The sequence below is a fragment of the Psilocybe cubensis genome, chromosome 7 (assembly GCF_017499595.1).
Source record: "Psilocybe cubensis strain MGC-MH-2018 chromosome 7, whole genome shotgun sequence".
In the NCBI taxonomy this organism is placed as follows: domain Eukaryota; kingdom Fungi; phylum Basidiomycota; class Agaricomycetes; order Agaricales; family Agrocybaceae; genus Psilocybe; species Psilocybe cubensis.
In genome coordinates, this window is record NC_063005.1 from 654,607 (window position 1) to 667,929 (window position 13,323).

Sequence of the window (13,323 nt, forward strand, 5' to 3'; positions counted from 1 at the left end):
TTACCAACCAAATATCAAATCGGACATTTGGCCAATAACACCTTTACTAGGCGAAGGTTGGACGCTTCCAGTAGATTTTTGTCCAGGAGTGCTAATTGATGTAGAAAGTAGACCTGACCCCCATGTTGCGTGTTGCGGAGTAGCAGGCTTAGAAGAAGTTCCCGACACACCTGGGGCCTTTCGGAACGCCGCCATGGAAGGTGCGAGTTTAATTGGTGTTCCGACTGATGGTGTACTAGTGTTTGCATTGTGGGATGGAGAGTAGGGTTCATCGACGGCCATTGCGTTGGAATTGTTGGAAGAAGATTCGGGGGTTTGATTATAAGAGATAGATGCACCAAACGGCGATCGAGCGATTGGTTGTCCCAGAATGGCCTCTGCCTGTGCCGCATCCTAGAATGAATATTTAGAATAAAGATGACGCTGATGAGAATGGACGTTGTACGCACGGCCCACTTTGCGCCGACCATCCAGGTACCATTGAGCACTTCTCCGTTCTTTCGTACAGCACGCACGGCATCGGCTGGATCAGCATATCCTATCTTGAAACAGTTGGTAATATCTTTGCTTGTGTCCACATCGATAGTCTCCCCAAGTGATCTGAAATATTCGACGGTAAGGCTGTATTTGTCTGGGGGATACCCAAACACAATGACAAATAGAGGCGGAACTGTTTGGCTCGCGCTGGGAGCAGGCGCGGTATTTTGGCGGCGAGAAGAAGAGAAGTTGGGTCTTTCATTGCCAGTTTGCTGATACGGAAAATTAGGTCAGTCAACTGCAGCTAGGAAGATCAGTATATTCCGCACCCTTGTCTGGAAGCGGCCAGGGCTAGAATCGAGATTAATTTCGTTAGGAATATCATTGATCGAGCTAGTAGGAGGAGCATCTTCGTCTGCTAGAGGCTGTCTTTGTCTACAAGTTCATAAGTGGGGTGTCAGCATTCGTACATCATTCAAAATGGCGTGACTGACCTGGAACTTTGGAACATCGAGTCCATTCCAAAATCAGGAGCAGTCCCTCTGGAGAGTATGTGGTTCATCTTCGCCTTTGTCTGGACAACAGGAACTTCGTTCACGCGTTGATTTTCTTGCGGGGCATCCTTTAAACATCAACACGTATCAAACACCTCATCATAAGATAAGTGAGACGCGAAACGCGTACGTTGCTTTGAGAAGCGGACTGTTGGAAGCCAATTAACATTCAGGTTGGGCCAAAAGCATGGAATTTACCATAAGATACCCAGACTGGTAGTGGCTCCTTGATTGCGATAATGAGTCACCGAAACCTGGGGACAGTGCACTTCCTGTACTTGAACTTCCCCATGTATTGAGATTGGGTGAGTGGTGCGAAGACGTCGATGCTGACATTCCTGCCACTGAAAATGAAGGTGAACTGGGCATTGTTGCAGAAAAAGGTTGAACACAATGGTCTGCTCTTCGAGGACAAGAAAAGGTCAACTTGTTGACTGAACCTCGGTTAACCAAACAATGGCACAGCCATCTGAGACCACTTGACTCTTGAGGACGCGACGAAAATATTCTCAAAGCCTCCCTGTCATATAAATCATTCAGTTGATTTATTGGAGGGTTATAAGCTTCGCCATTATGGATGCACCTATTACCAAAAGGCTTATTGTATCAGGTCTTACTCCAGCAATTTCCGCCGAGGATATATCGCGACGATTGACAACTTTTGGAACGGTGAAAGCTGCAGATGGTTTCGGTCTCCCAGATGGTGTTGGACAACCTAGGAAGTTTGGGTATGTGACTTTGGAAACTACAGTTGGGAAATTATCAAAATGTACGTTATATCAGTGGTATCTTGCATTTGGACCGGCTGTGAACTGGATTGAAGAATATCGTTTGATCTTTATTAGGCATGAACCTACTAAGCGGTTCTACTTGGAAAGGTGCTAAACTTCGATTTGGGGAAGCGAAGCCAGACTTTGCAGAGAGGTGCGCCCTAACGACAATCTAGCGAACAATATCTGATTTTCTAGTAGAATCGCCCTGGAGAACCGAAAGGCTGCAGAAGAACCTCCCAAGAAGAAACGAGTAAAGCGGAATGTTGGCGTGTATGGCGAAGACATGTCTCTTGTAACTTCCCAAAATGCTGCACAAAAATCAGGCTGGAAAGTCTCGTCTCTCGGTCGGATAACGACTCCAGTCAAAATGCGTCCCTCTCATCCATTGATCGAACCTGTGGAAGTGAAGAAACCAAAAAAAACAAAGACGGACGACAAAGGTCTAAAGAAAAAAAAGCGCATCAAAGATCCCGACTCCAGAGCACGACGAAAAACCATTGATATGACAAAGTACGGCAGTACGCATTTAAAGGGCATGTGGCTAGACTTGGAGGTCTCAGGTTCCTCCAGAAAATCTCCTCCGAGGGAATTCGAGCTTAGCAGCAGCAGCAGCAGCAGCAGAAGTAGCGAAAGTGACGACGAACCAGCTGCTATCATTCCATCACCTTCTCCATCTCTTGCTGTTCCTGAAATTGTCGCTGGGCCTTCGACCGTTCAGCAGTCAATAGCACCCATCTTTCCCGTTCCCGTTCAAGCACCTCAAGAAACTGTTGATATTTCCCAGGAAAAGAGTCAGACACTGAATCTTCTCAATTCTTTGTTTGGCCAGGATGATGATGATTGGATCGGCCAAGAGAGCGTGGGCTCCGACATAGATGCTGATGAGTTAGTGAAAGGTGACAAAATGCTCGTGGACGATGACCGCGTTGATTTCGAGATTGTGCCGAAAAACGCGCCTCTTAAGGCAACTCAACATATCGAAAGTGACGAGGAGGAGGATGAAGATGAAGATGCAAGAATGGACATAGATCGAAAGGAGCCTGAAAAAGCCGTCAGTCCTCCAAAACAACCTACTTTAAAGGATCTTTTCGCGCCTAGGGAAGACGAAGGTTGGTGTCTTTTTTTAATTTTCCCACAAATTTTGCTCAAACTGTAACCTTAGGTGGATTTTCACTACTCGGGCATCTGGATCTCGACATCGAGTTAGACGAAGATGCACCTTTTCTCGCCGAGGATCCCATTGCTCAGCAATCACATACCCACGAAACATACGCTCCATCGATACCAGTGTCCCAGCCATACCAACAAAGCCAAAACATCCAAGCTCCACTTTCCCTCAACCCACGACAAGCTCTCTTCTTCCCTTTGTCATTATCTGAGCCTGCAAGTGTCAGGGCACGGCAAAGAGATGTATACGACATCGCGAAAGACAATGGTTGGAACTGGCGTGACCCAGCTGTCGGTTTCTATCGCACTGGTACGGAAGAGGATATCAAGAAGCGATGGGAGGAGAGCAAGGGCGATTTGACGAGGGATTGGAAGAGGAGGTCCAGGGAGGCTGGCAAGGTCAATAGGAGGAAGAGGGGAGGCGTTGACGATGCTGAGCTTTGAAGCTTGAAGAATTGATACTCTCAAATTATTTCAAAAGCGTTGCTGAGTTGTTTCCATTAAACTGGAAAGACAACATACTAAGATTGCATTCGCGGTGTCTGTCGAATTGTGGTTCGTACTTTACCAACTCAAATTTCAAAGCCGCTCCACTCAAAGCAGTAGTTTTCCGAATTTACGTTGCAACAACAACAAACCACAGTCTGTAATCCTCCTCCCCGGTATCCACTGATTTGCGGCTCTGGTTCACGATACCACAATCGCCCGCCGTTTGCGTTACCATTATGGGTAGCACCACAGTTCCAAGTTGCAACTGTGGTGTCCTGCGTTCCCAGAATTTTCATTTTCGTCTTCCCCTATGTCCGCTGAACTGCGGCTCTGGTTCTGGTTCACGGTACCAGATATGATTATAACCACCATTATTGTTCGCGCTGCTGTGGCCGCCATTACCATTACCGCTACCGTATCCTCCGTTTCCTTTACCGTTTCCATTGTGCGCAATTGATGTTATCGCTTCTCACGTGCCAGGCGGCATCTCACACGCTGCTATCTTCGGCAAGATGCACCCTAAACCCTTTCTGAGTTTTAACCATTGAGTTCGTCTTAACCTGCGCATGCATTTTTTGTAGTTGCATGGTAGGATCATCTCATACTTTGTAACCGCCAAGTCACTGCTTATGCCATGTTCAGATGATCGAAATCCTCCAACCCAATGTGTTCTCTCCAATACCAAACGAGGTAATCGCAAAGATTTTCTTTGAAGGGACAGAAAACTGGAAGCACAATATGTTTGAAAACGACACCTATATCCATGCCTTGCCATTCCCGGAAGTCGTTGCAGGGGTATGCAGACACTGGAGGGCACTCTCACATGAAACCCCGGAGCTTTGGACTTTTATTTGTCCCCCAACTGCAGAAATTTGTCTCCGGTGGATATCAAAATGGATTCAGCGATCGAAGTCTATGCAGGTTGAAATCGTACTGGACGAAAAAAAATTGCCCGGCATTGATAAACTAATGACAGAAATCCTAACACTGTTAGACGTTTGTGTCAGTCGGTTATGTCGCTTCGACCTTCGGTTAGAAGACATCCCTATCAGCGTACTATCTGGCTTCTCCCAGCTTGCATCTAGAGCCACGTATCTACAGCAGCTCTCGCTTTGCAATGTGTCTTCCAGACGAACTTCCTTTGATCTAGCCGAAGGCGGAGATTACTCTTCGTTGTGCAATATTACTTCCTTATCACGCCTCAGATTCACCGGACTGTCTCTTCCATTTAATCCGCATCTCGTTTCGCTCGATGTACGTGACCTCCAACTCACATATTCCGACTTGCAAACAATCTTTGGAGTGGAATGTCGTTTACGAAACCTGGTGCTCTATGGCCTTCGCCCAATTCACCCATCCCCTCAATCCCCTAGCAGACCAATTCAAGTTAAATCTCTTAAAACCATTGCATTGTCAATCAATGCCGCTATCGCATCCGTGGACTCGACTTATCCTTTTTCGTTTCTTGATATGCCCAACGTGACATACTTGGAGATGGATTGCAGCGCATCTCTTACCGCTATTTTTGGAAAGTCACTGGCGTCGGCAAACATCGATACTCTCAAATTTACGAACCATTTACCTCGTCTAGTGGCTCCACCGCATACTGTGGAAAACCACGAGGAAATTCAATTTCTACAATCCTTTTCCAGTCTACGCAAACTGGAGCTCACCCATGTACCCGCTAAATTTCTGTTGAGCAAGTTCACGACTAACAGTAGTCCCTCAAGGCGCGAGGTGACTCGGCAACGCTCGATAGGCTCTCATATGCTCCAAGCCAGTCGAGTGGATTATCGCGCACACAACATCACCGTTGAACCATTGGAAGAAACGGTCGCGACCTGGCCTAATCTCGCCTTTATTCGTCTTGATACAGCCATTGCAGAAGACGTTGTATCCTTGATTTCATTCATACAATGTCACAGAAGCGTCCGTACCATTGAGCTCTCTACATCAGCAATGCGACATCTCAGCTTCTTAAAAAGAAAGGGCGATACCGTTTCTACTAGCCCTCCGGATATTTTATTCCGACTTAACCGGAGACGTACTTTGGAGGGCGATGAGGGCTCCACAGAGGACGTTAAAGAGTGGTTGAGCAGCATAGTTGACTTGAAGACAGCCGCGCCGACCAATAACCTATTATCAAATGGCGGATCTGGCCTGCTTTCACGATTGCCGTAGTGCAGAGATACTTCGATCCGCTGCTTCTGCAGAACAAATGAACGACGTCGCTCATTAGTGTTTTTGTTGGGATATCTTTAGGTGTCTACAACACATTCAAATACGCAGAAAAAAGGTTTACAGGGGTTTTTTGTATCCAAAGGGAGGTAGGGCGGTTGTTCCTAGACCTGAAAGCCCTTCGGCTACGAGTCTTAATCTCTGGAACTGGACTCATGATGGCAAGGCTTCTATCGACCATGGCTGATGCGCGGATTAAATACGACCAGTTATTCAATTATTGGATTCATTTCCCCTCTTACTTTAAACCAGTATGAGCACTGAGGAAACACCCCTTCTATCGGTACTGGCAGGCAATCCGAGTTGTCAGACATCTACCATTGACGTATACTCGCGTTTTTCTACAAGGAGGAAGAAAGTCGTCATTGGATTGGTTTCGTGGTGTGGTCTGATACCATGTCAGTATTACTTTAACCATTAGTTCTGTTGATTTTCCCAAAATCGTTCGGTTAGTCTTTGTAAACGGGACATTCACCCCCTCTGTCCCTCAAATTGCGAGCGATCTTAATACTACCGGATCCGTCGTAAAGTAAGCCACAATTAACGGAATATTGGCCAAAGGCCGACTGCTAAATATTGTGCGATTATGCAGTTACGCGATAAGTGTCTCGTGGATTGCAGCATCTCTTGGCGGATTGATTGGGGGTGCCTACTCGACATTCTGTAACTGTACTAAACTTTCTCATGACCATATCACTAAGATTGTGCTAGATGGAAGAAGAATCATTTATAACTACTCCCTTCCCTTGGTAGCCTTGGGTTCTATGGGTGTGGCGATATCACAGAACATACCTATGCTCTTATGTTGGCGCTTCCTACAGGCTCTCGGTGCGTCACCAAGTCAAGTTCTAGGAGCCGGCGTAATTGGAGACATATACAAACTGGAGGAACGAGGAGGTGCTATGGCTATCTTTTTTGCAGTTTGTGCTATTTTATGTACTTGCCTGGTGGATCCTTTGCTGACGTAGAAGACACAGACCATTCTCGTCGGGCCATCTCTAGCTCCAGTTGCAGGAGGTGCCCACTGTTGATTTATATTTCGTCCTTACTACTATCCCTGACAAACTTATTGATGCAGGCTGGGTCGCCTTTTACTACTCCTGGAGAATTATGCAAGCATCCCTGGGAGTCCTCGCCATCCTTTCATATTTTGTGATGTTCGTCTTCTTCCCAGAAACGAGTCACCCTGGTAGTCGTGGAATCGACAAGGCACGATCCCAATGCTTCAATCAATCTGGAAGGGACATCGGATTTGTTTTCCTCAATCCACTGCGATTGATGTTGCTATTACGCAGTCCAATCTTATTGTCAATCGTAAGAATATAGCATTACATCGTTCACGGCGAAACTCACCGCTCCACAGTCTGTTATTCTCTCAGCTTCCGTTATGACAGTCTTTGGTATGCATTTGTCTTCGTTATAGAAATTGAATCGTTGATTTTTATGAAGTTATGTTGGTCCCTCTGGTTTATACTGTCGTAAGCTTTATCTGAGTTTATCTATTGCGTTAACTTTGACTCTTACTTGATATTGAAACAGGGTGAACGTTACAACATTTCGAGTGAAGCATTAGTTGGATTGTGTTTCTTGCCTACTGGCTTGGGGAACATGGGTAAGCGGTATCAGATGCTGTATTCTTAAACCATATTGAATAATATGAACCTTCAAGCTGGAGCTATTGTAGTAGGAAGAATTTCCGACTACACGGTAGTTCAATGGCGTAGGAAGCGTGCTGGTGTTTGGTATCCGGAGGATCGGCTACGAGTAGCCATTGTTCCCGCTGCTACTCTTGTGCCAATCTCACTTATCGCATTTGGCCTGACTGTACGCTTTATCGATGGAACGCTAGGTTTGACAATATGTCTTTTTTGCCTCTTTCTCAACGGCCTAGGTGTACGTAGCCTAGTTGCAGCATACCAGTGCTATTTTGACTTAAAAACTGATCAAAATCTGCCGATCCACCAGGCAGAAATGACATTTGGCCCATGTGCCGCTTATCTTGTGGACATTATGCAATCCAGAAGTGCGGAAGCTCTGGCTGCCAATAGGTATGTACTATCTTAGACATATTTTTCTTGCAAAGTAATTTCCTTTTCGACTTCCATCAAGCGGCCTTCGATCTTTCATAGTTGCAGGAGGGATTGCTATCGTCCTTCCGATGATCAACTGCTTTGGCATAGTTGTTACTAACAGTGTATTTGCATTGGTTGCTTGGTTGACGCTCATGTAAGGTTCCTACTCCTACGAGCTTAATGTCATATTTCAATGGTTTTACTTTTACCTATAGATTACTGTGCGTTGTCATAAACTATGGGGATCGCTTGAGGGCATGGGTCGATGTTGGTTTTGTATCTGTCGACGATAATTGAGGAAATACATGCCTGTCAAACTAGGTGTATACGTAAAGTAGGGCCCGGATAGGATATCATGTCGAGGTTAGGATGATTTTAGACAAACCCGTGGTATTACAATCGGTCATATCGGAGTTAACGTTAATGCTTGAACCTGATTCTGATACACTGCCTACTCATGGGGTCTTTAATTGAGCGCTGACATCCCTGTGATATGATGTATTGGTTACCTTATCGCTTATATGTCGTATGTAGCAGTGTCACCCTAATCAAACACGTTATTAAGAGGGGAAACAGTCTTTTATAAGCCTAAAACGGCTATTAACTGGTTACACTATCCCATCAAAAAATTCTTCCAAGGCAATGTAAAAACGTACCAAGAATTGACAGGAAAAATACCAATATGAAAGGCGAATAGGGCATGTCACTAACCTGGGATGACCCCCCTAATCTATTCACTTTTCGGCATCTTGCAGGACGCGAGCCGGCGCTTAAATTTGCTTACGTATGAAACACGATCGAAATTGTAAACTGCACAGCCACTTTCCGACTGTCGGCCATTTCGGCTTATGAGCAGGCTTGGACTTATGAGGTGACACGCCACGCTGACACCCCTCAAGGCTCAAACAACCACAACGTTCCAGCGTTTCACGACAATTTGAAAATATTGGATAGCACAGAAACCTGTTGCATCATCTTGAATTGAATGAAGCATTCCTATTTGGTGTACAACTTAGACTCTATCATTGAATTCAGAGTGGCCAGGAAACTCGTAGAAGAAATTTAATGCTTGCGTTGATTGTATGGAATCTCGGGTATAACATGCAAAAGGAGTGGACAGAGTGTGGTACTCTAACAAAGATAGCACAGATGCAGCAGAACGAACTATTATATACATTAAATATAGGAATCTCGTGCTCTCGCACCCGACGCGGCCTCCAGCGCTTTCGTCTGACCCCACGTCTGATACCCTCCGTAATACGACGTATTTTCATCCAGATCGTTAACCGCAACTTTGGGTGGCTCTTTCTTCTTTTTGGGTCTCCTAGGCGGCCGTGAACCACTTGCCTGAGGCTGTTCTGGGTTGTTGAAGGTCGTCTGAATGGGTTTTAACTTTGGCTTGGGCTGTGGTGTAGACTGCACCTGAGGCAGATCGGGCAGCGGGGGTGGAACTGTAGGCTCTCTAAGGAAACTCCGTGGTCGTGTTCTGGTCGGGATGGTAAAGCCTGAGGTAGGTCGCGGGTGATTAGGCCGGGTAGTATCATCAGATGGGCCAAACAACCCTATCGTCGACATGCTTGCTGACTCGACTACACGGCGTGGCGCTCGGGATATGCTAAACGGTTTGACAATATTTTCCCAGCGTGGAGTGCCCGCTCCTTTTCTTCTGTCACGGATGTATTTGAGATAAATGAACGCGGAGAGGCATATAACGATAACGACAGCCAAAACGCCAGAGACTATGCCGGCGACATTCTGTTTTTTGTCGTTCATGGCAGATAGGGAAACGTTAGAGGACGTCTCCGAGGATGCGGAGGCTGATGATGTGATCGATTTTGATCCCTCAGTCACGTTTTGAACGAGGATATATTGCAAAGTCAGCGGGGTGGATTCTGTGTCCCCTTCGTAAGTCACGGTCATCGTATGAGGTCCAGGACTGAGCTGCGGCGTCTGAATAAATATCTGATTGTATTCCGTTACGGAATTTGGAGACAGTCCAGCAAGCACAAATGGCATGGCGGGGTTACCGTCAATCGCGTAGGTTCCTTGGGACGAAGTAGGGGGGAGTTCCGAAGGCACAATCCCGTACCAAGTAGCGCTGATCCCTGTGGTTTAGCATTGCACATTAGCATCAATAAAATACATAGTCGAAGATGTTGTGTGTGAGTTGTACCTGTAAAGTTGAATGTCATTGTGGACCCTTTCGTTCTCGTTATGTTTGCAATATTTGCCAAATTGGACCAGCTGCTATCGTATACAATTTCAGGGTCTGTAGGAGGAACCTTAACCAACGCGTCATTCAAGTCATTAGGATTGGAAGGTGTGTATTGGATGTAGTCAAACAAGAACGTCCGGCGGTGACTTTGCGTAGTTAAAGTTAGGGTATGGGTACCAGTGGGTAGGTTATCCGCAGAACACAGGCTCCAGTTGTTTTCTGGGAAGAGAAATGGTGCAGTAGCACCAATACTTGTTGTATTAATCTGACAATCCCATGTTGGATCCAGTATTCCTGAGGTGTTTTTCATATTCAGAGAACCAAACACTTCTATCTGCGTTCCTGAACGACCGGTATGTCTGATTGATCAGAGAGGAAAGGGTGGGTTCTGAATATATACAGGGCGTACCGGAGAACTGAAACTGAAAGGTCCCATTGCTATTCGTGCCATGAAGGGTAGACCTCAAGGTTTTTCCAAAGTTTCCTTGATTGTCTTTATCTGCCGCAAACTGCGAACTCCAATTGGGAGAGTAAACAATGGTGCTGTCGTTGTCATCGACGATAACCTGTCTTGCAGAACCAGACATCAAGTGCCGATCGGCCGGATACCACTAGCAGGACTCTGAGGAAATAGCTCGAGAAAGAGAGAAAGCCAATCTCCAAGGTGGGGGTGGTTATAAAACAAGAAAACAGCCGAGCTTAAAGCGAGAGTTAAGTTTACACGCCTAACAGAACGTGATCAGGCTCTCCGGCCGCATTTGTCCCTGAAGCCCATGTAAGGGGCGCGTTGGTTGTTTGGGGGATTTGCATCACTTATTCAGCCGGGTTTGACTGATGCATGGATTGCCGTTGCTCTGAAGTCTTTTTTACTGCACAGCATGATTTGAGATGCGTCATTCCCAATTAATGCAATATCAGGAGATAGATTATTGGGCATTTGGCCTCGTAAGTTCCAATTTGCATATAATTTCAGAAAGATACAGATTGCTCAGAAAACTTGGCAATGAGAGTATGTTTTACTACTGAAAGATAAAATGGTGTACAAAAAGCAAACGAATTTTCCCAATGTTGTCAAGGAGGATAAAGATACGCCTGATGAGCATATATCGAGAAAGGTACTCCTCATAGACTAAATATACCAGATATTGCGTCCCGTACATCATATCATTTGATGCATCATCTCCGAGCTCATCCTGAAGGCGCTGCCAAAGCCAGGCTGAATGTTTTCACTACCCGCAACGTCAATGCCCAATTATTTAGTTACTAGGGAATCTATTCACTTACTTAGCTGCATATTCAAGCTTTCCGTCAAATCCAGGTTACTAGTGCGACGTTTACGAAACGTTTCCGGTAGGCATCAACGCTTCTGAGTCTACTATGATGATCACATTTTCTATGATCGTAGACTATCGGATAGCTTGTATATGGGTTCTCCAGGTCACGACTGCTATACAGTTCAGTGAGTAAGCAGTGCGTTGTTCGTTTTCAGAATTTGTTCCCGTCAGTCGAGGCGGGAGGAATGACAGAAACGGGACGATATCAGGCTGATATACAGCCTGCAGATGTGAAAGCAAAAACAGTAATGATTGTTTTAAAAGAGACGATATCCGCGCAGCCAGGGGAGAGAAAAGCATATAGAGCAATGGAAATCCTATGCGAATCGTTCCGCACAGTTTGAGTGCGGTTGTCGATCATATTAAACTCTTCGTGCGGTCACGTCCCAAAGTCCTAGAGGCGCCTGGGGTCTTGGAAAGATACAGAATGTGCGAGGTGCTGGCGGAAGTGTCGAAGGAAGAACAACCCAGATCGTAGTATTTATAGCGTAGATACCAGTCACAATTTACGGTTAGATCATGGAATACATGGCGATATCGTTTAGAGCAGGGTCAAAATCATTTAACAACGGGCTAAAAAGATCATTATTTTGCGATCAATCGAAAGTGGAAAAATTACTGACATCTTTCATCATAATTGTAAGGCCGATTTCCAACGAAGCCTAATACCAGGGAAGCGCAGACGCCAGATGTGAACTATTATTCTGTCGAAGATGCCGAAACCTGACTCCAGTCATCATAACAAATATCCAAATCCACCTTTGGGATCTATTAATCAGAGTAACTTATACTCTTATGATTCAACTAACCGATGATATGTCTCTTTCGATCTCGACAGCAAGGATTTGCGAAAAGGCCTCAAGGTCCTCCCGGGCGTGTAAATTGCATTGCGGACAGCCTGCTGCATGATCGAGAGCCTTGTTGCGGAGGTCCCAATTCCGCACCGTCTCTCCCCAAGGTTTGAGCTTTAGAGCTTCAGCAACGTCCTCGATCCAATCCACCCACCACTTCCTTGCCTCCGGGAAGTTGACACTCCGGCTCTTCCACGCAGAAGGACACATCTTACACGATATCCATGTCCAGGCATCGTCAAATTCGGAGAGAGCAGGCTGCAGCCGCGCGCGCGAGCTAGCTACTTCGCCACAGACGCGGTGGTACTCTCTGAGTCGGAACAACGTCGCGCCCGAGATCAGCTCGAGCTCAGCGACGAACGGCGTATCGACGGGTTGCCGGAGCGTATGCCTCGCCGCCTTCTTCGCCTCCGCGTCCCACCCGTAACGGTACGCGATCGCAAACACACGAACCGGCTGCGACTCGATGAACCGGGGCGCAACCAGCTCGCGCTGGAGATACCTCACAATGCCGTCCATCTCAAATTTCACTGCCGCTTCTGCGACCTTCTGTATCTCCTGTAAAGAGGAAATCCTAGGTGTTTCGTGGGCGCTGATGGGGAAGCAGAGCCCAAGTAGGAGTGTCAATGTCTCCTTATCTTCGGACATCTGTATAACGGGTAACCCTTTACTGCTTTCCTGGTACTCATCAGAGTAGAAAGATGATGGGTTCGATGGTATTGGCTGGGGAAGCGTGAAAATATCTGAGAAGAATGGGGAAGAAAGGGAAAGCAGCAACTTGAAGACTCGGAAGTCCACAGGCTCCAGGTCGGATGATCGCAAAATAACGTCCGCGTCTGGGTGGTCAAACGGAGGTGGTCCTGGACGAGGCCTTGTCATCATTTTGACTATTAGTATACCGTGCTCAAATTTGTACGGAAGAATGGGCAGACCGATGGCCGACAAATGGATAGTTGGGATATTTTGCCAGTCATAGAGTGAGTAAAGGATCAAGTTGCCGCCGGCCTTGGACGAACTGCTCTCCGTGAGAGATTCTACCACGCTTCCGCTCACGTGCCCTTTTACGGGGTCCAGACTCATTCCCGAGAATGTTCAAAGCGCTTATTTTGCGACTATGGACAACTTCTAAATTGTCAATGGCCCTATATCTAAG

The 13,323-nt window shown here is 46.4% G+C and overlaps 6 protein-coding genes across 6 annotated transcripts; 3 read left to right on the forward strand and 3 right to left on the reverse strand.

Annotated features, from left to right (window-relative positions):
* On the reverse strand, positions 1 to 1,400 carry JR316_0007758 (Nucleoporin nup40; the record flags this gene model as incomplete). Its single annotated transcript, XM_047893482.1, has 6 exons — positions 1 to 393; positions 450 to 749; positions 807 to 912; positions 972 to 1,099; positions 1,162 to 1,179; positions 1,230 to 1,400. The coding sequence occupies 6 exons, from the start codon at positions 1,398 to 1,400 to the stop codon at positions 1 to 3; spliced, it is 1,116 nt and encodes a 371-aa protein (XP_047746797.1).
* Positions 1,401 to 1,604: 204 nt separating this feature from the next.
* On the forward strand, positions 1,605 to 3,415 carry JR316_0007759 (Nucleolar protein 8; the record flags this gene model as incomplete). Its single annotated transcript, XM_047893483.1, has 4 exons — positions 1,605 to 1,800; positions 1,877 to 1,955; positions 2,003 to 2,913; positions 2,967 to 3,415. 4 exons carry the CDS (start codon positions 1,605 to 1,607, stop codon positions 3,413 to 3,415), a joined length of 1,635 nt encoding a protein of 544 aa, XP_047746798.1.
* Positions 3,416 to 4,375: 960 nt separating this feature from the next.
* Positions 4,376 to 5,641, forward strand: JR316_0007760 (uncharacterized protein; the record flags this gene model as incomplete). Its single annotated transcript, XM_047893484.1, has 1 exon — positions 4,376 to 5,641. The coding sequence occupies one exon, from the start codon at positions 4,376 to 4,378 to the stop codon at positions 5,639 to 5,641; it is 1,266 nt and encodes a 421-aa protein (XP_047746799.1).
* Positions 5,642 to 5,951: 310 nt separating this feature from the next.
* On the forward strand, positions 5,952 to 8,067 carry JR316_0007761 (Efflux pump radE; the record flags this gene model as incomplete). The annotated part of the gene is made up of 13 exons (XM_047893485.1): positions 5,952 to 6,096; positions 6,152 to 6,227; positions 6,291 to 6,361; positions 6,410 to 6,618; positions 6,676 to 6,715; positions 6,777 to 7,012; positions 7,062 to 7,098; positions 7,148 to 7,176; positions 7,238 to 7,310; positions 7,368 to 7,595; positions 7,668 to 7,746; positions 7,808 to 7,924; positions 7,986 to 8,067. 13 exons carry the CDS (start codon positions 5,952 to 5,954, stop codon positions 8,065 to 8,067), a joined length of 1,422 nt encoding a protein of 473 aa, XP_047746800.1.
* An 879-nt stretch (positions 8,068 to 8,946) lies between these two features.
* Positions 8,947 to 10,572, reverse strand: JR316_0007762 (uncharacterized protein; the record flags this gene model as incomplete). Its single annotated transcript, XM_047893486.1, has 3 exons — positions 8,947 to 9,875; positions 9,944 to 10,327; positions 10,395 to 10,572. 3 exons carry the CDS (start codon positions 10,570 to 10,572, stop codon positions 8,947 to 8,949), a joined length of 1,491 nt encoding a protein of 496 aa, XP_047746801.1.
* A 1,547-nt stretch (positions 10,573 to 12,119) lies between these two features.
* JR316_0007763 (uncharacterized protein) lies at positions 12,120 to 13,250 on the reverse strand (the record flags this gene model as incomplete). The annotated part of the gene is made up of 1 exon (XM_047893487.1): positions 12,120 to 13,250. One exon carries the CDS (start codon positions 13,248 to 13,250, stop codon positions 12,120 to 12,122), a length of 1,131 nt encoding a protein of 376 aa, XP_047746802.1.
* Positions 13,251 to 13,323: the final 73 nt, after the last annotated feature.